This window comes from Rana temporaria, chromosome 2 (genome assembly GCF_905171775.1).
Source record: "Rana temporaria chromosome 2, aRanTem1.1, whole genome shotgun sequence".
Taxonomy (NCBI): domain Eukaryota; kingdom Metazoa; phylum Chordata; class Amphibia; order Anura; family Ranidae; genus Rana; species Rana temporaria.
This window is the reverse complement of record NC_053490.1, coordinates 15830458-15854544: the sequence shown is the minus strand read 5'-3', so window position 1 is coordinate 15854544 and position 24087 is coordinate 15830458. Positions and strand designations below refer to the sequence as shown.

Below are 24087 nucleotides of genomic sequence, written 5' to 3'. Positions count from 1 at the left end.
CTGGCTGTCAATCACAGCCTGTGAGGAGAGTGTGTGGGGGCGGGGTCGAGCTGTGCTGCACTGTGTGTGTCTATGGAAGCAAGCAGTTTGGCTCAGGATCGATCCTGCATCAGTGCCCCCATAGTAAGCGGCTTGCTATGTGGCTACTTGCCGATGAGGTTTAAAAGACTGGAGAGCTGGCAGGAGAACTTCCCCAGAAGGGAAGTTTAAAAAAAAAAAAAAAAAAAAACATTTAGAATCACTTTTAAATATATTCAAAACCCCATATCTTTTTTTTATTGCTCCTTCGGGCCATATTTCCAGAAATGGACACAATACAGATCAGTATTTAAAAGCAGAAAACATTTATGGTTATTGTATGTTCCAATACCAAAAATATCAAAGAACAAAAATAATACAACGTTGCAATACAAATGGAATGGAGCACAATTCAAAACAGACGACATGAGATATATATATATTATATATAAAAACGAAAAAAAAAAAAAAAAAATTTAGCACAGGTCTTGATACCTGGCCTCTCTATGTCTCTTATGCATCTATGGTACTCCTCAAGTACCCAATATCATCAGCCAGGGGCCTGTGCACATGGATGTCCATTTTAGCTCTGACAGCCCGTGCAAACCTCTCCTTCTGCTTGTATCCAGCGGCTGTGGGCAGCAGAGATCCTCATGGTAGAAAACTATTCTTTGTACAAGCAATAACCTAAAAACAAAAATCATGTTCTTATGCAGCATGCAGAATGATAAAAAATAAAATGTAGAAGTATAGACAATTTTAGGGGCATTATTCTAAAATAGTTCAAAAGATAAGTGAACTTTAAGACAAAGGGCACTTACCCCCATTAAACCATTCCCTTGACCTAACCCACCTTCCCTTTCGCAGATGCATACTTCCCTTGACCTGACAGCCGTGGCCTCAGTTGTATGTTTACATAATGGGGCGCACCTGCGAATTATAGCCCCAGAGGCTTCTAAGGAACGGTGTCCTGAACAAAAGAAACGGTCCCATAGGACTAGAATGCACAGAAGCTGTGGCCATCAAAGTCAAGGCAAGTATGCATCTGTGGAGGGAGCGGGAGAGTTAGGTTGAGGCAGGAAAAAGGAGACAAAAATTTCTAATAGGATTTTTTAGGGCCACTTCTGTCTTCTTAAGACCTCCAGATCCCGCTCCCGCTCCTTCATCACCTCCTTCAGACGTTGGATTTTTTCGTCCTTGGTTGTTTCATCGGGATACACAGACTCAAAGTGAAACCTCTGTCTCGGTGGTAGAGGAGCTTCACTGAAATGTCCAGCGATGTCCTGGCTGACATAAAAAGATTGGCTGTCTGAGGGTTCTGTATACATTTCTGGAGCACTGTCCTGGGCGGAGTATGACGCGCTTACATTCCTGTAGGCGCCATTTGTTTCCGTTAATGCTGTCCCTTCTCTGGACATTGTGTGCGTCACGCCTGCTGTTCCAGCAGGGAGAGGTGCTGTTGTAGAAAATGACCTTCCAGCTGTGTCAGGGGTCATACTGAAGTCTTCGCTTTTCCGCCGCTTTGAAGTGCTGAATGTTTCTGAAAATGGAAAATTTCTTCTCTCCGGATTTTCACCATAAGCCTGTTTAAAAATATAATTGTTCAGTTACAAGACAAAATGAGAGCATAGAAGAAACACAGGTACAGCAGACTGGTATAGAACTCTACACAATGCATGCATGCCACGTGAGAATATGGGACAAAAAGCAGTACTTACAGAGGAACGTAACCCTCACCCGTATTTGTCCTCTCCTCCCCTCTTAACTGTATACAGTGCCTTGAAAAAGTATTCATACCCCTTGACATTTTCCACATTTGTCATGTTACAACAAAAAACGTAAATTTATTTTATTGGGATTTTATGTAAAAGACCAACACAAAGTGAAACATAATTGTGAAGTGGAAGGAAAATGATAAATGTTTTTCAACATTTTTTACAAATATGTGAAAAGTGTGGGGTACTTGTATTCAGCCCCCCCCCCCCCCCGGAGTCAATACTTTGTAAAACCCCCTTTCACTGCAATTAAAGCTGCAAGTCTTTTTGGGGATGTCTCTACCAGCTTTGTCCTGCTTTGAGAGGAGGAGGGGAGAGGAGGAGACCTGAAGCCAGGCTCCGCAGCAGGAAAATATTGGGCCAGATTCACAGACAGCGGCGTATGTTTGAGCGGACGTAGCGCATATCGTAACAGAGAGGCAAGACCAGTATTCACAAAGCACTTGCTCCCTAAGTTACGGCGGCGTAGCGTAAATGGGCCGACGTAAGCCCGCCTAATCCAAATTTGTATTAAAATTAACCGTGACCCCATGTAAATTAATGGCCGAACGAACGGCGCAATGCGCACGCATGGCTTTCTTCTTGCCACTCTTCCATGAAGGCCAGAGTTTCGGAGAGCATGACTAATAGTTGTCCTGTGGACAGATTCTCCCACCTGAACTGTGGATCTCTGCAGCTACACAGTTACATAGTAGGTGAGGTCGAAAAAAAAGACACCAGTCCATCAAGTCCAACCTATGTGTGTGATTATATGTCAGTATTACATTGTATATCCCTGTATGTTGTGGTCATTCAGGTGCTTATCTAATAGTTTCTTGAAACCATCGATGCCCCCCACTGAGACCACCGCATGTGGAAGGGGATTCCACATCCTGGCCGCTCTTACAGTAAAGAACCCTCTACGTAGTTTAAGGTTGTAACGGCTACCCACTGGTAGTGAGGGGGTATCAGCCGTTGGAGACGTCCTTTTCCCTGGCAAGTTGTGATATGCAGGTACAGCCGGTATATCCCATCGAACGCCCTTCCAAGAACGAGACGAGGCTACGTTTGAAGGGTCAAGTAGACTGTTTAATGGCACATTTCACCTAGCTTATATGTGGTTACAAACTGTACAGGAACAATGACAATCTCCGCCCCCCTCACACAGGGGGGGGCTTCAATACAGATACTTTGAAATAATGACATTCCCTTGAGCCAATCTGTCTCTAGACGGTTTGGCTCCAAGCTTACATTTAACATGATTTGATCATACACCTTCCTTTATCAATAGAATTCAATTAACCTTTAAAACAATTATACACTCGCACATAATCCCATCAGCATACACCTGACAGGAGGCTGTTAACTACACAAAGGAGAGTCAATTAGCTATGCAAAGGGAATATTAGCATTTAGCAGTGAAAGAGTCCCTTCTATAATTAACCCTTTGAGCTCAGAATATAATGTGGTAAATCCAATTGTAACAAGTCATGCAGTTCTTTGTAGGCCTCACTGCATGAGGATTATCGATGTCCAGGCAGAATAGTTCATAGGTCCGTTACAAAGGTTAAACCTCTTTTCTTTCAATTTTAATGAGTGGCCACATGTCTTGTTAAATTCCCTTCTGCTAAATGTGGGCTCACCAATACGGTATTTGTAAATTGAAATCATATCCCCTCTCAAGCGTCTCTTCTCCAGAGAGAATTAGTTCAGAGCTCGCAACCTTTCCTCATAACTAATATCCTTCAGACCCTTCATTAGCTTTGTTGCCCTTCTTCGTACTCGCTCCATTTCCAGTACATCCTTCCTAACGACTGGTAACAAGAACTGGACAGCATACCCCAGGTGCGGCCGGGACCAGAGTCTTGTAGAGTGGGAGAATAATCATTTTATCTATGGAGTTGATCCCCTTTAATACAATATTCTGTTTGCAGCAGCTTGGCATTGCATGCCATTGCTGAGCCTATCTACTAGGACCCCCAGGTCTTTTTCCATCCTAGATTCCCCCAGAGGTTCTCCCCCCCAGTGTATAGATTGCATTCATATTTTTGCCACCCAAATGCATTAGTTAAAAATTTTCTACATTGAACCTCATTTGCCATGTAGTTTGTTCAGATCTTTTTGCAAGGTTTCCACATCCTGCAGAGACGTTATTGCCCTGCTTAGCTTAGCATTGTCCGCAAATACAGGAGATTGAACTGTTTACCCCATCCTCCAGGTCGTTTATGAACAAATTAAATAGGATTGGTTCCCAGCACAGAACCCTGGGGGACCCCACTACCCACCCCTGACCATTCAGAGTACTACCCTTTTATCAACACCCTCTGAACTCGCCCTTGTAGCCAGTTTTCAATCCATGTACTCACCCTATACCTTATTTTGTACAGTAAACGTTTATGGGGAACTGTGTCCAATGCATTTGCAAAATCCAAATGCACCACGTCAACGGGCTTTCCGTTATCTAGATGGCAACTCACCTCCTCATAGAAGTTTAATAGATTGGTTTGGCAAGAATGATTCTTCATGAATACATGCTCATTACTGCTAATGATACAGTTCTCATTACTAAAATCTTGTTTACAGTCCATTATCATCCCCTCCAAGAGCTTACATACTATTCATGTTAGGCTAACTGGTCTGTAATTCCCAGGGATGTATCTTGGGCCCCTGGCTGCTTCTCTGGTGAATGCTCTCCTTATTCAGCCTGTCAGTTTAGGTGGACGGTCATGTCTTGGTAGGTTTTCAGTTGCGCCATACTCTTTCATTTTCGAATGATGGATTGAACAGAGCTCCGTGAGATGTTCAAAGCTAGGGGTGTTTTTTTTATAACCTAACCCTGCTTTAAACTTCTCCACAACTTTATCCCTGACCTATCTGATGTGTTCCTTGGCCTTCATGATGCCGTTTGTTCACTAATGTTCTCCAACAAACCTTTGAGGGATTCACAGAACAGCTGTATTTATAATGAGATTGAATTACACACAAGTGTACTCTATTTACTAATTAGGTGATTTCTGAAGACAATTGCTTCCACTAGATTTTAGTTAGGGGTATCAGAGTAAAGGGGGCAGAATACAAACACATGCAACACTTTTCACATATTTATTTATAAAAAAAATGTTGAAAACAATTTATTATTTTCCTTCCACGTCACAATTATGTGCCACTTTGTGTTGGTCCAGCACATAAAATACATTTACATTTTTGGTTGTAACATGACAAAATGTGGAAAATTCCAAGGGGTATAATTACTTTTTCAATCTACTGTAGCTTGGATTGTGCAAAAATACAATAAAAAAAAAGCATACTCACATGCCTGTTGATCCAGTGGTGTTATCTAGGCATTCTACACAACAGATCCCATGCCAACATTTTATTCGGATTGACAGGTCAGCACAGTGGGTTAGCACTTCTGCCTAGCAGTACTAGGGTTGTTAATTTGAAACCCAACCACGGCACTACCTGCCTGGAGTTTGCATGTCCTCCCTGCGTCTGTGTAGGTTGGCTATTTAAATTGGCTCTAGTATGCGTATGTATGAATGTGAGTTAGAGATCTTATTGTAAGCTTGTTGAGGGCAGGGACTGATGTAAATCTGATATATATATATATATTATATATACACACAGTATCTCACATTTTTGTAAATATTTTATTATACCTTTTCATGTGACAACACTGAAGAAATGACACTTGGCTACAATGTTGTGTAGTGAGTGTACAGCTTGTATAACGGTGTAAATTTGCTGTCCCCTCAAACTAACTCAACACACAGCCATTAATGTCTAAACCGCTGGCAACAAAAGTGAGTACACCCCCAAGTGAAAATGTACAAATCGGCCCAATTAGCCATTGTCCCTCCCTGGTGTCATGTGACACGTTAGCGTTACAAGGTCTCAGGTGTGAATGTGGAGCAGGTGTGTTAAAAGAGAAGTACGTTTATTTTTTTTATGGATGCACCGAAATTTCGGGGCGCTGAAACAATGGCGTTTGACATATTGCCGAAAGAGAAAAAAACAGGCCGATAATGAAGCCGAAAATGGGGCGTGTCGTTCTGGCGCGCCCCAGTCTCCTCTTCTCTCCTCCCTCCTCGCCGCCAGGAGCGGACTGGGCTGGGGGGCAGGGTAACAATCACCCCCCCCCCCCCGTTGTATACAGCTGCCAGCCGTAACTACACAGTGTAATATTTTAAGAGCTGTATTGGAGCGGTACGAGTGCACTCCTGCACCCGGCCGGCACAATACTTGCAGAGTCACTTCGCTGTCAGGCAGAGTGATCTCCCTTAATGCTGCAGAATGAAGGAATTAATAAACACTGCCACTGGTGCCACTAATGCAGCACAAAGGGGTTACTTAGTTGCCCTTGGTCACTATTGCATCAGTGACCAATAGCAATACATTAACCCCCCTCCATGCTGTATATTACAAATAGCATTTTAGATTACTAAAAAACGGTTAGTCGTTGTGAAGGTTTTTCACCTTCATATATTCTATGGACACTGATAGGCTGCACTAATGGGCACTGGTGAAGCTGAGCCAATGGGCACTGGTGAAGCTGAGCCAATGGGCACTGGTGAAGCTGAGCCAATGGGCACTGGTTAAGCTGAGCCAATGGGCACTGGTGAAGCTGAGCCAATGGGCACTGGTGAAGCTGAGCCAATGGGCACTGGTGAAGCTGAGCCAATGGGCACTGGTGAAGCTGAGCCAATGGGCACTGGTGAAGCTGAGCCAATGGGCACTGGTGAAGCTGAGCCAATGGGCACTGGTGAAGCTGAGCCAATGGGCACTGGTGAAGCTGAGCCAATGGGCACTGGTGAGACTGCATCTGACAGGCACTGGTGAGGCTGCATTGATCTCTTGCATCAAGTCTGCAGTCTCTGACCATCTCCTGTACCATGTCCGCAGTCTCCGACCATCTCCTGTATAAAAATATTTTTTAAAGACAGTAATTTTCGGTATCTGTCATTTTCAGCCTAGTGTATTTTTCATTTTCGGTATCGGTTTCGGCACCAAAAAAGCCATTTCGGTGCACCCCTATATTTTTTATTTTAGATTCATACTTACCTAGGTGGATGCAGCATCAGACCGATGCTGCATCTGTCCCCCCGCCGTCTCTGCACTGAGAACCGAGCCACCGAACATCGCAGATGGCTTGGTTTTCACAAATCCCCGAGAGGAGAGATGCTGACAGTCAGCATCTCCCCTCTCTGCTTCTTCGCGCTCACTGGAGCGCTGAGCTGTGGAGAGGCAGGGAGAGGCCTGCTGATTCTTGCCACTGTAATCCGGTGGCTGTAGGTAACCGGCCATGGCCTTCAGCAGAATTGGTCTGCCTAAAATAAACAACATCTTGTATTGAACTGTCAGCATTGAATCTTGTGCTATCCCTGTTTAATCCCATGCCCCAGTTTTTCCAGCCGCAAGAATTTGCTGATTTTGGCTGCTGGAATCCGGTGGCCACAGGTAACAGGTCATATGAAAGAGGCCTAAAGTGGAAGAAAAGTCTAAGCTTCAAAATATTCCCTCCCTTCCTATCTACCAGCCTAACCTGTAAAAAAATAGAAATCCTGGGTGCTGCAGGGGAGAGGAGGGATCGCTGACAATGGCTGGGCCATGTGAGCCTATGGGTGACATCGTGACCCATGGAATTCCCCATCATTGTCAAGCGCTCCCTGAGCCGAAGCTGCAGGATCGCATGACCAAAAAAACAAGTGAATAAGGCCCAACTGCAGCCTCCTGAAATGTGTATGAAGGTGATGGAAAAGCAGCTCTACTCACCAGCTTGTCTTTGTTCTGACTCGTGGAAGAGGTTCTGCTCTCAGGGCGGAAACGAGGTAGCCTGTTGAGAATGATCTTCTCTTTCTTGAAAAGGCCAAATTTGGCCCGCAAAGTTTTGTCATCGATGACACGGAACACGGGGGCTTTTGTCACCTTCACAATCTCCACGTCCTTGTCTTTTATCACTTTCACGATCTCTACGTCCTTTTCTTTTATCACCTTCACGATCTCTACGTCCTTGTCTTTGACCTTCAAATGTAAAAAAAAAAAGAAAAAGTGAAAGTTTAGCTGATGAGGGTGGAGAGGCAGCGACCATAAAATTCCAGGAATCCTTTCAATAAATACACAAAACTGTATTAGGGAGATTTATCAAACATCATTTGCCTACGGATAGTCAGATAACCGGGTCACCTCTCATCTAGCAGGTGTAAATGCTGAAGTGACTGGATAAATGGCCCCATACCTGGAAGGTATATCCTCATTACACATCGAATCCACTCTTCAAACCTATCTAACCCTACATTCACACGTATGCGTTTTTGTTTCGACAGAAACGCACTACAGTCCATTTTACATGGTTTCCTATGGATGTGGTTCACATCTGTGCGTTTTGCAGTGCTGCATTTTTTGGAAAGGGTCAGGGACTTTTTTTCGACTTGCAAGTGTTGCAGTTTTGATGTGTTTTGCGTTTCTTTTTTCCCACTTTAACACACTTTCTATAGCTGGTTGCTAAGGAATTGGCCACAAAGCCAGCCGCTGCGTCCTTAACAACCGATGAGTCATCAGCTGTCAGCGGGGTTCCCCAAAAGAAATAAAAACACACACAGTTTTTAACAACTCATTAAAGCGGCATTCCACCAATTTTTTTTTTCTTTTAAAAGTCAGCAGCTACAAATACTGCAGCTGCTGACTTTTAAAATAAGGACACTTACCTGTCCTAGGCGTCCGCAATGTCAGCACCCGAAGCCGATCCGTCCCTAGGCTCTCGGGTCCGGCTGCCGCCATCTTTGGTAAGGTAATCCTTGCGGCTTCACTTTCTAGTTCCCTACTGCGCATGCGCGTGTCGCGCTGCACAATTCCACTGGTCCCTGCTGTCTTCTGGGACCTGTGTGTCTCCCAGAAGACAGCGGGGGGGACGGAGGAGGCGCCGGATGTGTCGTAGATATCCGCGGGTGGCTCGGCTATCTATGCCCGGAAGTGGGAGCAAAATACCTGTATTAAACAGGTATCTTCTCCCCCCCTCCCCTCTGAAAGGTGCCAAATGTGATACCGTAGGGGTGGAGGGTTCCGAAAAGTGGCAATTCCATTTTTGGGTGGAACTCCGCTTTAATTGAAAAACAATGTCCCCTGATGTAGATCCATTTCACGCCAGCCACTGCACTCAGAAAAAAAAGAAGAAGCTCCGCCTCTTTCTCCCTGGTGTGGAGAAAGCCTCTTGAGGGGGGAGGGGGCGAGCAGGAGTGTCAGGACACTCTCTACTTTGCAGATAGAGAAAGTAGCTGTGTGTTAGTGGGCGTCCTGACACTCCTGCTCGCCCCCTCCCCCCTCAAGAGGCTTTCTCCACACCAGGAAAAAAGCCTTGCATTACAGTGGTGAGTTACAGAAGAACAGGAAGTGAGGATTTCTCAGAAGAAATAAGGACATTTAAAAGCAAAATGGAAGGATGAGGCAAGTGAAAGAGGACTGCGCTAAGGTAAAGGAAGCTATTTAGGGGGAAAAAAAATGTTTTTCCTTTACAACCCCTTTAAAAGCAAAAAAATAAAAAATAAATGGTCCTCCAAGGGCATAGAGATATAGAGATAAGCGGTGGCCATCTTGCCATCACTAATCTCTATGGCAAGACACTGCCATTGCCGGATGGCTCGGTAACATAAGCCCAGGAACCAGGCAGGCTGGCTGGGTGGGGGCACCTCTCCTGTCGCTTCTAAAAATTACCTTGCAGCAAATACTCTTCAGGGACCACATATCTAAAAGCCGGCCGCCTAAGGAAAAATAAAATACCATGGTTATGGCATCTAGCTGCAGAACCATGGAATTTAACGTCAAATAATGCCATACATTTCCAGTTAGGTGGTCGGCAAGTACATACAGTATATTTCCATACATAAGTTATTATACTGATTATGTCCTATGTGTGTGTATATATATATATATATATATATATATATATATATATATATATATATATATATATATATATATATATATACACACACACACACACAATATATATATATATATATATATACACATACACACACACACACACACACACACACACACACACTTGCTAAAATTCTTTAAGACAGAAAAACACAGAATTGTTGACATTTTTGCAGATTTATTAAAAAGAAAAACGGAAATATCACATGGTCCTAAGTATTCAGACCCTTTGCTCAGTATTTAGTAGAAGCACCCCTTTGATCTAATACAGCCATGAGTCTTTTTCACACAATTTTTTCACACCTGGATTTGGTGGATCCTCTGCCATTCCTCCTTGCAGATCCTCTCCAGTTCTATCAGGTTGGATGGTAAATGTTGGTGGACAGCCATTTTTAGGTCTCTCCAGAGATACTCAATTGGGTTTAAAGCGGAGCTCCACCCTAAAGTGGAACTCACGCTGATCGGCACCCGCCCCCCCCTCCGGTGTCACATTTGACACCTTTCAGGGGGGTGCAGATACCTGTCTAAAGACAGGTATTTGCACCCACTTCCGGCCACACGCTATGGGCAAAAGACGGCTCCCAGCACACTCCCAAAACACTCGGCTCCCAGCACACAGCGTGTGAGCCAATCGGCGGGCGCAGCGCGACTCGCGCATGCGCCGTAGGGAACCGGGTAGTGAAGCCGGAGCGCTTCACTTCCTGGTTCCCTCACTGAGGATGGCGGGGGGAGCAGCAGAGAGACGAGCGATCGCTCCTCCTCTGCTGCGGACGGCGCTGGACTCCAGGACAGGCAAGTGTCCTAATATTAAAAGTCAGCAGCTGCAGTATTTGTAGCTGCTGGCTTTTAATATTTTTTTATACTGGCACATCCGCTTTAAGTTGGGGCTCTGGCTGGGCCATTCAAGAACAGTCACAGAGTTGTTGTAAAGCCACTCCTTCGTTATTTTAGCTGTGTGCTTAGGGTCATTGTCTTGTTGGAAGGTAAACCTTCGGCCCAGTCTGAGGTCCTGAGCACTCTGGAGAAGGTTTTCGTCCAGGATATCCCTGTACTTGGCCGCATTCATCTTTCCCTCAATTGCAACCAGTCATCCTGTCCCTGCAGCTGGAAAACACCCTCACTGCACCCCCACCACCATGCTTCACTGTTGGGACTGTATTGGACAGGTGATGAGCAGTGCCCGGTTTTCTCCACACATACCACTTAGAATTAAGGCCAAAAAGTTCCATCTTGGTCTCAGACCAGAGAATCTTATTTCTCACCATCTTGGAGTCCTTCATGTGTTTTTTTTTAGCTAACTCCATGCAGGCTTTCATGTGTCTTGCACGGAGGAGAGGCTTCCGTCGGGCCACTCTGCCATAAAGCCCCGACTGGTGGAGGGCTGCAGTGACGGTTGATTTTCTACAACTTTCTCCCATCTCCATCTCTGGAGCTCAGTCACAGTGATTTTTGGGTTCTTCTTTACCTCTCTCACCAAGGCTCTTCTACCCCGATAGCTCAGTTTGGCCGGACGGCCAGCTCTAGGAAGGGTTCTGGTCGTCCCAAACGTCTTCCGTTTAAGGATTATGGAGCTCTGTGCTCTTAGGAACCTTAAGAGCCCTTTCACACTGGAAACGCCTATAGCGGAGCGTTAAAATAGCGGTAAAACACCGCGATTTTACAGCGTTTTCAATTCATTTCAATGGAGAGGGGCGTTTTTGGAGCGTTTTAATAGCGCTATTTTTACTGCGAAAACGCACCAGTGTGAAAGGACTCTAAATGCAGTAGAATTTTTTTTGTAACCTTGGCCAGATCTGTGCCTTGCCACAATTGTCTCTGAGCTCTTCAGGCAGTTTCTTTGACCTCACGATTCTCATTTGCTCTGACATGCGCTGTAAGGTCTTCTATAGACGGGTGTGTGGCTTTCCTAATCAAGTCCAATCAATAGAATCAAACACAGCTGGACTCAAATGAAGGTGTAGAACCATCGCAATGATGATCAGAAGAAATGGACAGCACCCGTGTTAAATATACGAGTGTCACAGCAAAGGGTCTGAATACTAAGGACCATGTGATATTTCAGTTTTTCTTTTTTAATAAATCTGCACAAATGTCAACAATTCTGTGTTTTTCTGTCAATATGGGGTGCTGTGTGTACATTAATGAGAAAAAAATGAACTTAACCACTTCATTACTGGGCACTTAAACCCCCTTCGTGCCCAGACCAATTTTCAGCCTGACGAATTTTGAATGACAATTGCGCGGTCATACAACACTGTACCCAAATTATATTTTTATCATTTTTTTCCCACAAAGAGAGCTTTCTTTTGCTGGTATTTGATCACCTCTGCGATTTTAATTTTTTGCGCTATAAACATAAAAATACAGAACATTTTGAAAAAAAACACAATATGTTTTACTTTTTGTTATAATATCCCAATTTAAAAAAAAAAAAAAAAAAAAAAAATTTCCCTCGGTTTAGGCCGATACATATTCTTCTACATATTTTTGTTAAAAAAAAAAAAAAAAAAAAATATTGCAATAAGCGTATATTGATTGGTTTGCGCAAAAGTTATAGCGCATACAAAACAGGGGATAGATTTATGATTTTTTTTTACTAGTAATGGCGGCGATCTGCGATTTTTTTGTCAGGCCTGCGATATTGCGGTGGATGTATCGGACACTATTGACACAATTTTGGGACCATTCACATTTATATAGCGATCAGTGCTATAAAAATGCACTAATTACTGTATGAATGTGACTGGCAGGGAAGGGGTTAACACAAGGGGGTGAGGGAGGGGTTAAATGTGTATCCTGGGTGTGTTCTAACTGAAGGGGGGAGGGACTGACTAGGGGAGGTGACCGATGCTGTGTCCCTATGTACAAGGGACACAGATCGGTCTCCTCTCTCCCTGACAGGACGTGGAGCTCTGTGTTTACACACAGAGTTCCACATCCCTGCTGTCACCGCCGATCGCGGGTACCTGGCGGACATTACGGCCGCCAGGCACACGCATCGGGTTCCTAGCAATGCGCCGGGCACGTTGTTTCCCTGCTGCGCGCCCCCAGCGGCGCGCACAGGGAATGACAACAACAGGATGTCCAAAGACGTCCACTCGGCACTGTGGACGTCTTTCGTCCATAGCGCGGATCCCAAGTGGTTAAATGATTTTAGCAAATGGCTGCAATATAACAAATAGTGAAAATTTAAGGGGGTCTGAATACTTTCTGTACACACACACACACACACACAAATATATATTTATTATATACACACAGGGCCAGATCCTCAAAAGGGATACGCAGGCGTATCTGCTGATACGCCGTCGTATCCCTGTTTCTAACTATGCGGCCGATTCAGAGAATCAGTTTACGCATAGATATTCCTTATCCGGCAGGTGTAATACTTTTACACTGTCGGATCTTAGGATGCAGTACCGCGGCCGCCGCTGGGGGCATTTCTCGTCGAAATTCCGCTTCGGGTATGCAAATTAGCACTTACGGAGATCCACGAAGCGGTTTCCCTTTGTGAAGTCTCCGTAAGTTGTTAGTTTGCAAACGCAAAGATAGGGCTGCTTTTACAAAGTGTAAAGTTAGTACACCATGTAAAAGTAGACCCTTCTTTCCCGCGACGCTGTAAATTTTTTTTAAAAAAAAAAATGTTTTCCCGCCGCAACTTTTTTTACCCGGCGCGATTCACAAAACTCGGCGCAACGTAACTTCGCGCAAAGCACGTCGGGAAAATCGTGTCGGGAGCATGCGCAGTACGTCCGGCGCGGGAGCGCGCCTAATTTAAATGGGACTCGCCCCATTAGATTGGGCCCGCCTTGCGCCGGACGGATTTAAGTTACACCGCTGAAAATTTCTAGGTAAGTGCTTTGTGGATCGGGCACTTAGGTAGAAATTTTGCGGCGGTGTAACTTAAAACACAATATTTAAGTTAAGCCTGCTGTACGTGGATCTGGCCCACAATTTTTTTTGTATACATTTCTTTTTTTTCCCTTCCTATTCTCTAGGTGGGACAAGTTTTTGTTTTTCATAGTTCGTTTTTTTTTTAACTGTATTACTAGTGTTGGAGCAACATGGAGAAATCACTGCTCAGCGTACACAGCCTTGTGGCCACAATCAAATATCAGAAATGAGATCTGGGGCAGATCTACAACCTGTGCAGAATGACTGCAGCCTTCCCGGAGACTGTGGGGCCTCTCTGTTTAGGACAAGAACTTTCTCTATTAAAAGAAGTCCATCTTTCTTCGGTGAAACATGGTCACAGTCTGCAGCCCCCAAACCTAGGAAAATCTGTGGGTTCTGCTCTGCCTGGCTCCTGTCATATTTGAATTTGGTGTGGCTGTACAGCCACAGCCATGTCATTTATTCACAAGAATCTGTGAATAATAATAAAAAACAAAATAAAAGGCCTGTCTTCCACTGTAGAATTCAGGCTATGAAGTTCTCTATGGAGCACAAGTTCAGTGGTGTCACCACACTCAACGTACATTCAAGCCTGAGGATTGCACCTGCAATGCTTTGCAGACTTCAATGCAGACTTGATTTTTATTTATTTTTTTACAAATCAACATAGGAACATTTATTATTATTTAGATGGACTATGCCCTTAAAGTAAACCTATTCAGTACTGACTGACCCCACTCCAGCAATACATGTGCCTCAGCCTTACCTTTCTATGCATTTTCTGCAGCCTGGCAGCTCTGATTTTGCTCCTGTATCTAGCAGGCATGGTCATTTCTGACTGAGCAATGTTGCAATCTGTAACAGACTTCACCATCCCCCCTCCCCCTGTTCCTCTGTGCAGCAAGGAGGAGGCAGGTACTGAACGCAGGGGAAAGCTCTGCATGACAGTCAGCAATGCTGCAAGTGAGGAGCTGGCTGGCACTGTGCGTGTGCCAGTAAAGTCTGGAATTGCAGCTTAGGATGGCTGACTTATTTTTACAGTTTGAAGACTTATCCCTCTTTTTGCAGCATAGGTGCATTTTATTATCTACAAGAAGGAAAAAAAAAGTGTATTTAATAATTGTGTGAGATAGATATGGTTTGGGGCTAGGGTAACCACGTGTCCCGGATTGCCCGGGACAGTCCCGCATTTTGCAGGTCTGTCCCGGGCATCTTCATTCCAGGACAATACAGTGTCCCATAATGAAACTGACACGGCCACCCCCCGGGCCAAACTAATGCCCCTAAAAAAAGGCCTCCACATCACCGCTTTACTCACTGACATTACTTGTCCTGGCCAGGAATGCCTGGAGGAGCACAATCCCCGCCCCCTGCTTGTGATTGGAGAAATCATAAATGCCGCCTCTTGTGTCCAATCACTGTGCTGTGGTTCACGAGACCTTTGAATCTGGCTACAGTTACATAACTAGGCAACACCAGTTTTGGAGTAAACCAGAATAAGAACTGTTTATTTGAACAAGAATACAGGCTTTTATGCACTTGAGAAGGAGGTCACACACCACATTAACAATGACCCAAATATTTACCCAAAACATCACACAATGGTAAACGAGGTACAGCTGACTCATGGCTAATCTCACCATAGAGGGTTCTTAATTAACTGGATGACTCAGATGTCTCATTGCAGGTCAGACTTTCTGGCTCTGAGCTCAGAAGTAGGGATGAGCCGAACACCCTCCTCCGTTTCGGTTTGCACCAGAACATGCGATCAGGCCAAAAATTTGTTCGAACACGCCAACACCGTTAAAGTCCATGGGACACGAACATGAAATATTAAAAAGTGCTAATTTTAAAGGTTAATATGCAAATTATTGTCATAAAACATGTCTGGGGACCCGGGTCCTGCCCCAGGGGACATGTATCAATGCAAAAATAAATGTTTTAAAAATGGCAGTTTTTTTTCGGGAGCAGTGATTTTAATAATGCTTAAAGTGAAACAATAAAAGTGAAATATTCCTTTAAATTTCATACCTGAGGGTCTGTATATAGGATGCCTGTAAAGTAGCGCTTGTTTCTCGTGTTTAGAACTGTCCCTGCACAAAATATCATTTCTAAAAAGGTAAAAAAGTCATTTAAAACTACTCGCTATTCATGAATTGTCGAGTCCCGGCAATACAGATGAAAGTCATAAAAAAAACGCAGGGGCTCCCCGAACTAAAATAAAAAAATAAATAAAGCATGGGGGTCCCCCCCAAATTCAATATCAGGCTCTTCAGGTCTGGTATGGATATTAAGGGGAGCCCTGCACCATTAAAAAAAAATATATATATATATATATATATATATATATATATATATATATATATATATATATATATATATATATATATATATATGGCGTGGGGTCCCCTCCAAAATCCATACCAGACCCTTATCCGAGCACGCAACCTGGAAGGCCGCAGGAAAAGAGGGGGGGGGGGGCGAGAGAACATTCCTCCTTCTGAACCGTACCAGGCCACATGCCCTCAACATGTTGATGGGGACAAGGGCCTCATCCCCACAACCCTTGCCCGGTGGGCGGGCGGCTTATCGAAATCTGTAAGCCTCCTTTAAAAAAGGGGACCCCCAGGTTCCGGCCCCCTCATGTGAATTGGACCCCTACCATTTCACAAAAGAAAGTTTAAAAAAAAAAATGTTAAAAACCACACAGACGCAGTTGGGAGAAGTCCTTTATTTAAAAAAACAAAAACATTCCAGCGCTGTAATCCATTCTCTATGTCCCGTGATCCAATGTCCAGCGATGCTGCAGTCTCCAATCCACACGAAACCACCATGATGCGTAAGAGGGGGCGGGTGACCCTGCCCCGTGATGTCACGGGTCGGGGTCACTCGCCCACGTCATTGGGTAACCCCAGGCTTTCTCCAGCAAACGGGGGGTTACCCAATGACGTGGGCGGATGACCCCACCCCTCTTACGCGTCATGGGGGTTTTGTGTGGAGTGGAGATGGCAGCATCACTGGACATCGGATCACCGCGGAACATAGAGAATGGATTACAACGCTGGAATGGTTTTTTGATTTCTGTTTTTTTTTTCATGAATAGCCGCAAGTAGTTTTAAATTGTTTTTTTTCCCTTTAGAAGTGACATTTTGTGCAGGGACAGTTCTAAACACAGGAAACATGCGCTACTTTACAGGCATACTATACACACCCCCCAGGTATGAAATGTAAAGGAATATTTCACTTTTATTGTTTCACTTTAAGCATTATTAAAATCACGGCTCCCGAAAAAACTTCGGTTTTTAAAACTTTTTTTTGCATCGATACCCCCTGGGGCAGGACCCAGGTCCCCAGACACTTTTTATGACAATAACTTGCATATTAACCTTTAAAATTAGCACTTTTCATTTCTCCAATAGACTTTTAAAGGGTGTTCCGTGGCTTTTCGAATTTGCCGCAAACACCTCAAATTGTTTGCTGTTCGCCGACGGGCGAACAGCCAATGTTTGCGTCTAACTCATGTTCGACTTGAACATAATAAAGCTCATCCCTACTCAGAAGGTACAATACACATTATCATAAATATAAACACAGATAGCTGAGTTAATTAGCACAAATATCAATGAGTGAAAGACCCTTAGGAGGCACACAAGACCTACTTGCAATAAACACATTATAGCAGACAACCCTAGACAGGTGGCTTGCTGATGGCATCAGCATCTGCTATGAATCTCACAGTGTGAAAACAGTCCTTGCTATAAATGTGGCATATAGGCCCTAACAAGGATCCCAGAGTCTGAGTCTTGGGGAGACATGGACTTGAATCCAAAGTAACATTACTCCAAGGGTCTCCAGGCCTCACATAGAGTAGTGTTCCCTTAAAAGCTAGGGCCCATAGTAAGTAGGCAAGAGGCTAGCATTCAGTACCCTCCAAAAGCCTCTTTCCTGGGTGAGTCTATCACATTTCTCCCCATCAACAGTCAACAAGGTCCCAGATCCCCACCTGGTCTGGAGTGAACGCATATAGTTAGTCTGCATGATCTCCATTCTTAGCTGCAAGGAATAGTGCAAAGAAAAGTTGTTGTCAGTAAGCATGGGGCAAAGGTCATTGACTCTCTGTCCAGCTGCCAGCGCTTCCGGTGCTCTGTATGGTGCTGAGGAAAGGGGCCGATCACCCCAAGCTCCATAAAGCTGTGGAGACTGTGTAAGTGCTAGGCAGAGGCCTGTGGCACTCTGCCCCATTGCCAGTGATTCAGCTGGGAGCAGAAGCTTCACCAGGTCAGCTTGTTGCTGGGAAGAGGTGCCGACTGACCTGGCTCCCTGGAACTCCGCAGAGATTGGCAGCACTCTGCCATGTTGCCAGCACTTCTGCTGGGGACTCCACATAATCCGCTCCAGCTAGCTGTTGGAGAGGGAAGACAATTTCCTCCATTCTGGCTGACTGTTGGGGAGGGGGGACAACAACTCACAATGGGCCTCCAGAGATGCAGCAGGTGTGGGGCAGAGGACTTGGACCCTCTGTCCAGTGGCCAGCGCTTCAGCTGGAGAAGTTTGTTGCTGCTAGCAGAAAATCTCATGTCCCCGTCCGTGGTGTAGGAGAAAGGCCAGCTGCCTCTTCTCTCAGGGAGGCTGAAGCTGCTGTTGGTGCTGGACAGAGCTCAGTAATCTGCACTGATGCCAGTTCTTCTGCTGGAGGTTTACCAGGTTGTTCATCCTCTACAGAAAAGTCTATTAAATCCCCAGTCTCTGGGATTGCTGAAAATCCAGGGCATGGCTGGCAGCACTTGGGCCCAGTGCCAACACTCATTATCCATAACATCCTGTGATGAAAGAAATCAATTAAATCCATGCTTTCTGTGATCTGTGGCTGGGGAACAGCGACAGCCTTCTCTTCTCCCGAGCCCTGGAACTGCAAATGGGAAGATGAGTCGACTGCACCATCTCCTGTACATTTACCCGGCTGCTGGATAGATTTATTCCTCCATCCAAGATCATCCCTTGAATAAACAGGATTGTCAAGGTCAGTCAGAACTTGCTGCATCTGCCATAAGACCTCCACCTCCATAACTGTGGGCGGAGATGTGTAAAGCACAATGTTACTCTCCCACATTGCCAACTCTTCAGCTGGGATTTCAGAGATGTCAGCTGGTACTTCTAGATAGTCCCAGGCAAAGGTAGCCCAGACCTACTGCTGGGCAGAATCGAGCAGCTGTCTGTAGGCGATCTCCAGCTCCCATTCCTAATTGTCTAGAAACTCCAAATCTTCCAGTGCACTTTCAAGACATTCAGCATCTCTTCTCTGTATGCCAAGATTTCCTCTAAATAACACTCCAGATCACTCCCAAAGTCAGGGTCCTTGGACAGCCTCTCAAATAACAGCCCCAGGCCGCCGTAGCCAAAGCCTTTTGTTGGGGTGTCATCCGCTGTCCATGGGCACACTTGGTCTACATAACAGCGGAGGGCTCAGTAGCTCTCATCCAACCTCATCTCGGTCTAGACCAGCCTGCTTAACTCAGCTTTCCATTCCACGTGTAGTTGTTTCCCCAAAAACACCATTTCGCACTTCGTACTGCGACCAGGAGGAGGAGAGAATTTTTCCATGGTGTCACTGCTCACGAGCTAGCGCTTCCCAGCGGACAGAATCATCCCATCCCAGCAGGGCCTGCTCTGACACTGGTCCCCTATGCTGTATCCGCATCTCTTGCATCCTCCTTCCGAATTCCTCCTCCATGGCAGCTGGTATCTGTACCTCTCCTGCTATCCGGACCTTGGATCCAGGTGAAGATTTGGATGTCCAAGATTGCAGGAAGCATCAGTAGCGTTGCTATGGGGGTGCGGGCCGCACCCAGGTGACACCCGCCAGAGGGGTGACACTGACACCAGAGCTGAGACAAGGGGGGTGACAGGGTGCAGGCAGTGCTGGCTCTGGCTAAAGTCTGCCTGATGGCGGTTGAGCATGCACGGCATTGCACAGATCGCCGCTGAAGTCCAGAACAGACTCTACACAGTGCCCTTGCAGAGCTGCAGCAGGGTGCCGAGTGCTGGAACGCTCCCTGCACTCCTACATTCAGCACGGGTACACATCCATGATTGCACTTCCACTCTGCCCGACAGATCATTCTAGTTCCCGTCTCTGACATATCATTCTGAGGACGGGACAGGAAGAGAGCGAGGCGAGGCACGGCGAGGGAGAGTCTGAGAGTACATGCTGCTTGGATAAGATAAGTGAGCAGAAGAGAATATACTATACTGTATATTGCTTAACAGCGTTATGTTGCATTGACTCAGCCATATAGCTTTGGCAGGGAAGGCAATGAACTAGTTAACTCCTTGGGGGGTGTGGTGGGTTTTGTAATTGGGGGTGAAGGGATTAACTAACACTACCATTACTCAGTAATGTGCTGCATTAAGGTAATGTACTTATGATGGTTACTGATGCATTAGTGACCATGGCAGTGTAATTAACCCCTTTGTGCTGCATTAGTGGCCAGTGTTAATTAACCTATTCATGCTGCAATACAAAGGGGTTCATTACACTGCCACTGGCCATTACTGCATTGGTGATCCATGGTGGTGTTAATTAACCCCTTTGTATTGCAGCATGAATGGGTTAATTAACACTGCCATGGATCACTAATGCAGTAATGGCCAGTGGCAGTGTAATTAACCCATTTTTGCTGTATTAGTGACCACTGTCAGTGTTAAAGCGGATGTCCGCCGAAAAAAAATATATTAAAAGTCAGCAGCTACAAATGCTGCAGCTGCTGACTTTTAAAATTAGCACACTTACCTGTCCTGGAGTCCAGCGCCATCGGCAGCAGAGAACGAGCGATCGCTCGTCACTCTGCTGCCCCCACCGCCATCCTCGGTGAGGGAACCAGGAAGTGAAGCGCTCCGGCTTCACTGCCCGGTTCCCTACGCTGCATGTGCAAGTCGTGTGCGCTGTGCTCACTGGTCCCCGCTGTGTTCTGGGAGCTGTGTGTTTCCCAGAACACAACAGGGGGGACGGGATCCGACGTCCTGTCCGCAGTCTACCCGCAGACTGTGTGGCCGTAAGTGGGTGCAAATACCTGTCTTTCGACAGGTATCTGCACCCCCCTCCCCCTGAAAGGTGTCAAATGTGACACCGGAGAGTTCCGATGAGCGCAAGTTCCACTTTAGGGTAGAGCTCCGCTTTAATTAGCTCCTTCATGCTGCAGAGTTTTAAATTACCTAGAACTTTGCGGTAATATCGTGTGACATATTGAAACTACCACTATTTTATTCTCTAGGGCAGGGGGTAGGCAACTTGGGACCCTCCAGCTGTTGTGGAACTACATATCCCATGAGGCATTGCAAGGCCGGCAGTTACAATTACTCCCAGAGGCATGGACTTGTAGTTCTGCAACAGCTGGAGGGCACAATGTTGCCTACCCCTGCCCTAGAGAATAAAATGGTGGTAGTTCCAATGTCTGCTTTCAGAAAATATATATACGTTTTGGGGGGTTTATGTAATCTTCAGGCCTAAAATTATTCTTTAGGCTTGCTTGCAAAAAATAAATAAATCCAAAAACCGGCTCTGGCAGCGCAAGGGTTAAAAAAGATTGTGAATATTCATCTTTTTACCCTACGGGTGAATATGCATGCACAAACATAAAAAATGAATAAAAATAAAATGTAAAGTTGTACCTGATTATTTGAAATCTGTAAAGTCGAAGGGGTGTATACTTTGGCAGAACTGGTTTCTTTTGATTGATGGATGTCTTGAGGTTTTTGGATGCTGGCAGGAATGTCCTCCTCGTCATCATCATCAATATAAATCACTTCAGGCTCTTTTTTACTGGCTGGAGCGGGTGTGCACGTTTTGGATTTTGCAGGACTGGCAACATCTGGATGAACAAGTGGGGAACTGTCAGAGTTCTGTGTTGGTTTGGGGGTTGTAGGAGGCAAATTATTTTTGGACAAAACCACTTCAATTAATTTAGAGAGATCTTTCCCTTTTTCTGCATCGAATAGATTTTTTTCAGGAGTTTCCTGTTTGACATGGACTGCACTCTTAAGTTCCCCTGTGTTTTTTGCCAAAAAGTAAAATTTATTATTACACATTACAAGAGCATTGTCTTTAATTTGTGTGACATTGGAACTGGGCGAGTTTAGTTCCTCAGTCTTTGCTCTGGCCATAAATGTTACAATCTTTGATGCCGTTTCAGTATTTGTTCTTACTGGAACAACAGATTCTGTGTTTTCTTGCACAACCCACTTCAATGGTCCTTTAGGTGTTGTGGTACCAGACTGCACAGCTGGAACCAACACTGGAGATAACAGAGGAGACTGCGGTACGTTTGTTGGTGTCTTCATGGCATTCACAGGAGATACGTATATAACGGAAGGCATCTTGGTGGTATCGTTACTTGCGTTCGGGGGTAAAATTCTTTGCTGAATAGAGTAAGGCAGGGAAGAAACAGGAATGGATTTTACTTCTGCATTAGGAGGTAGCTGAAGACTATGGCCGGCTGGAAAAATCGGGATGGTTTTCATAGGAGCGGATCCGGGTTTTGTATTCATGATTATATAAGATGGGGTTCCCGTTTGAGGGTTTGGCGGCAAATTCAACTGCGGTTTTTCCAGTATAACAGCTGTTTTTGGGTGAGCTGAAAGCTTGCCGTCAACGCGTATGGTTTTGGAAACATCGGCAGGATTTTTTTGGGTTGTAATGATGTAGTTGGCTGAACCGATTTGCTGTACCAGTTGCGCGTTCAATGAGTACGGCAAAGGCGCATTGGAAACTGCTGAAGGCAAAGAATACCTGACGGGCTGTTGTACGCTCAGCATGGGCGGATTTGTTATTGAGGGAGAAGAAACCCCTGGAACTTGGTTATCCTTCGTATTTAGGATTGGAATGAGTTGTAGGACATTTTTTCCATCTGGCCCAGGACTTTGAACAAGTTGGTACATGCACCCTGTAAGGCTGAATAAAAAAAAAAAAAAAAAAAGAAGGATTTACTAAGAACATTACAATATTTCACAATTTTGAGGATTAAGATCGCAAGCTGAGCTTTAATCAGACTAAATAAACATTTGGGAGCTGTTTTTTCTGCCAAAGGATATTATTTTTCCCCATCCAGTCCTGAGATTTACATAGTCCTGCCTCACAGCACAGCCCTGCCTGGCAGGACAGGAGACCTGATTTTTCTATGCAGCAGTTCAGTAACACTTATGCCGCGTACAGACGGTCGTTTTTTGTGATGAAAAAAAAACAACGTTTTTGAAAACGTCATTTAAAATGACCGTGTGTGGGGAAAACGTTGTTTTATGTCTTCTGAAAAACGACAAAAAAAAAATCGAACATCCTCGAATTTTTTGTGTCGTTTTTCAAAACTTTGTTTTTTGTGTCAATTAAAATGATAGTGTGTGGGCAAAACGACGTTTAAAACAACGTTTTTAAACCCGCGCATGCTCAGAAGCAAGTTATGAAGCTAGTTTCAATGGAAAAGAGTGCTGAACGTAACCGCGCTTTGCTAGAGCATTTTGAAAAAACTATGGTGTGTAGGCAACGTCGTTTTATTTCATGATTTAAAACGTCGTTTTTTCATCACAAAAAAACGACCGTCTGTACGCGGCATTAGGCTTCATACACACGATCGGTTAACCAGAGGACAACGGTCTGATGGACCGTTTTCATCGGTCCAAACCGATCACACCGATGGTGTGTAGGCGCGACGGACCATCAGTCAGCTTCATCGGTTAACCTATGACAGCGTCGGTCCGTTCTCATCGGATGGACTGATCGTGTGTACACGGCTTTACAGGTCTTGTCCCTCCCCTAGCCCATTACTAGACAATGAATAGAGCAGTAGACTGATGAACCAATTTCCCTGTCACTTTTATTTCTCCCATTATCAGCATGTTCCTTGTCAGCATATGAACAATCCAGCATTACCGTCTGGATTCTTGTGCTACTTCTCCCATCCCCAGGCTAAGCTCTGCTGTACAGGGCATTGCAAGACACTGGTACCAAATCAAATTCAGGTACTTATAGCAAAAAAAGCCTCTGTACACGAAGAACAACAGCTGATGCCTTTATGCCTTAGTCATAGCTCATGTCTAGGTAGAAAGGTGTCAGCAGTTGCTGTATATGTGTACAAAGGCTTTTTCAATAACCTGTATTTGGACTACTGGTTGCATTACAAAAATACATGAAATTATGTATTATAGAACATTGAGCTGCATTCCTTTGTGTCGTACATTTGTGCCTGGATTTCATCTTTAAGGCTTGGGTTACATATATGCGAATCGGATATATATATTTTTTTTTACAGCATCCAATTGCATAACATGTGAATCCAAGCTGCTTTCAATGGAGTCATGCCCACGGTCCACTTCTAAAAAAGATCCTGTGCGATTTTGGGTCCAGTTTAGGTGCGAATTCAAGTAAAAATTTGCACCTGAACTGGAATAATAAGAAGAAATAAATAAAGAAACCGCACTCCAGCCTTATACATAATTT

At 44.9% G+C, this 24087-nt stretch overlaps 1 protein-coding gene across 3 annotated transcripts in view; it reads right to left on the bottom strand.

Moving 5' to 3' along the window:
- Positions 1–324: 324 nt before the first annotated feature.
- The window catches only part of LRIF1 (ligand dependent nuclear receptor interacting factor 1), a 47651-nt gene continuing 23888 nt past the window's right edge, over positions 325–24087 (bottom strand). For all 3 annotated transcript variants that reach the window (XM_040339867.1, XM_040339869.1, XM_040339868.1), the window contains 3 exons: positions 21270–22548; positions 7545–7793; positions 325–1601 (listed from right to left, as the gene is read on the bottom strand). In XM_040339867.1, coding sequence (XP_040195801.1) covers positions 1131–1601; positions 7545–7793; positions 21270–22548 — 1999 coding nt within the window. In that variant the 3' untranslated portion in view covers positions 325–1130. The remainder of the gene's footprint in view (positions 1602–7544; positions 7794–21269; positions 22549–24087) is intronic.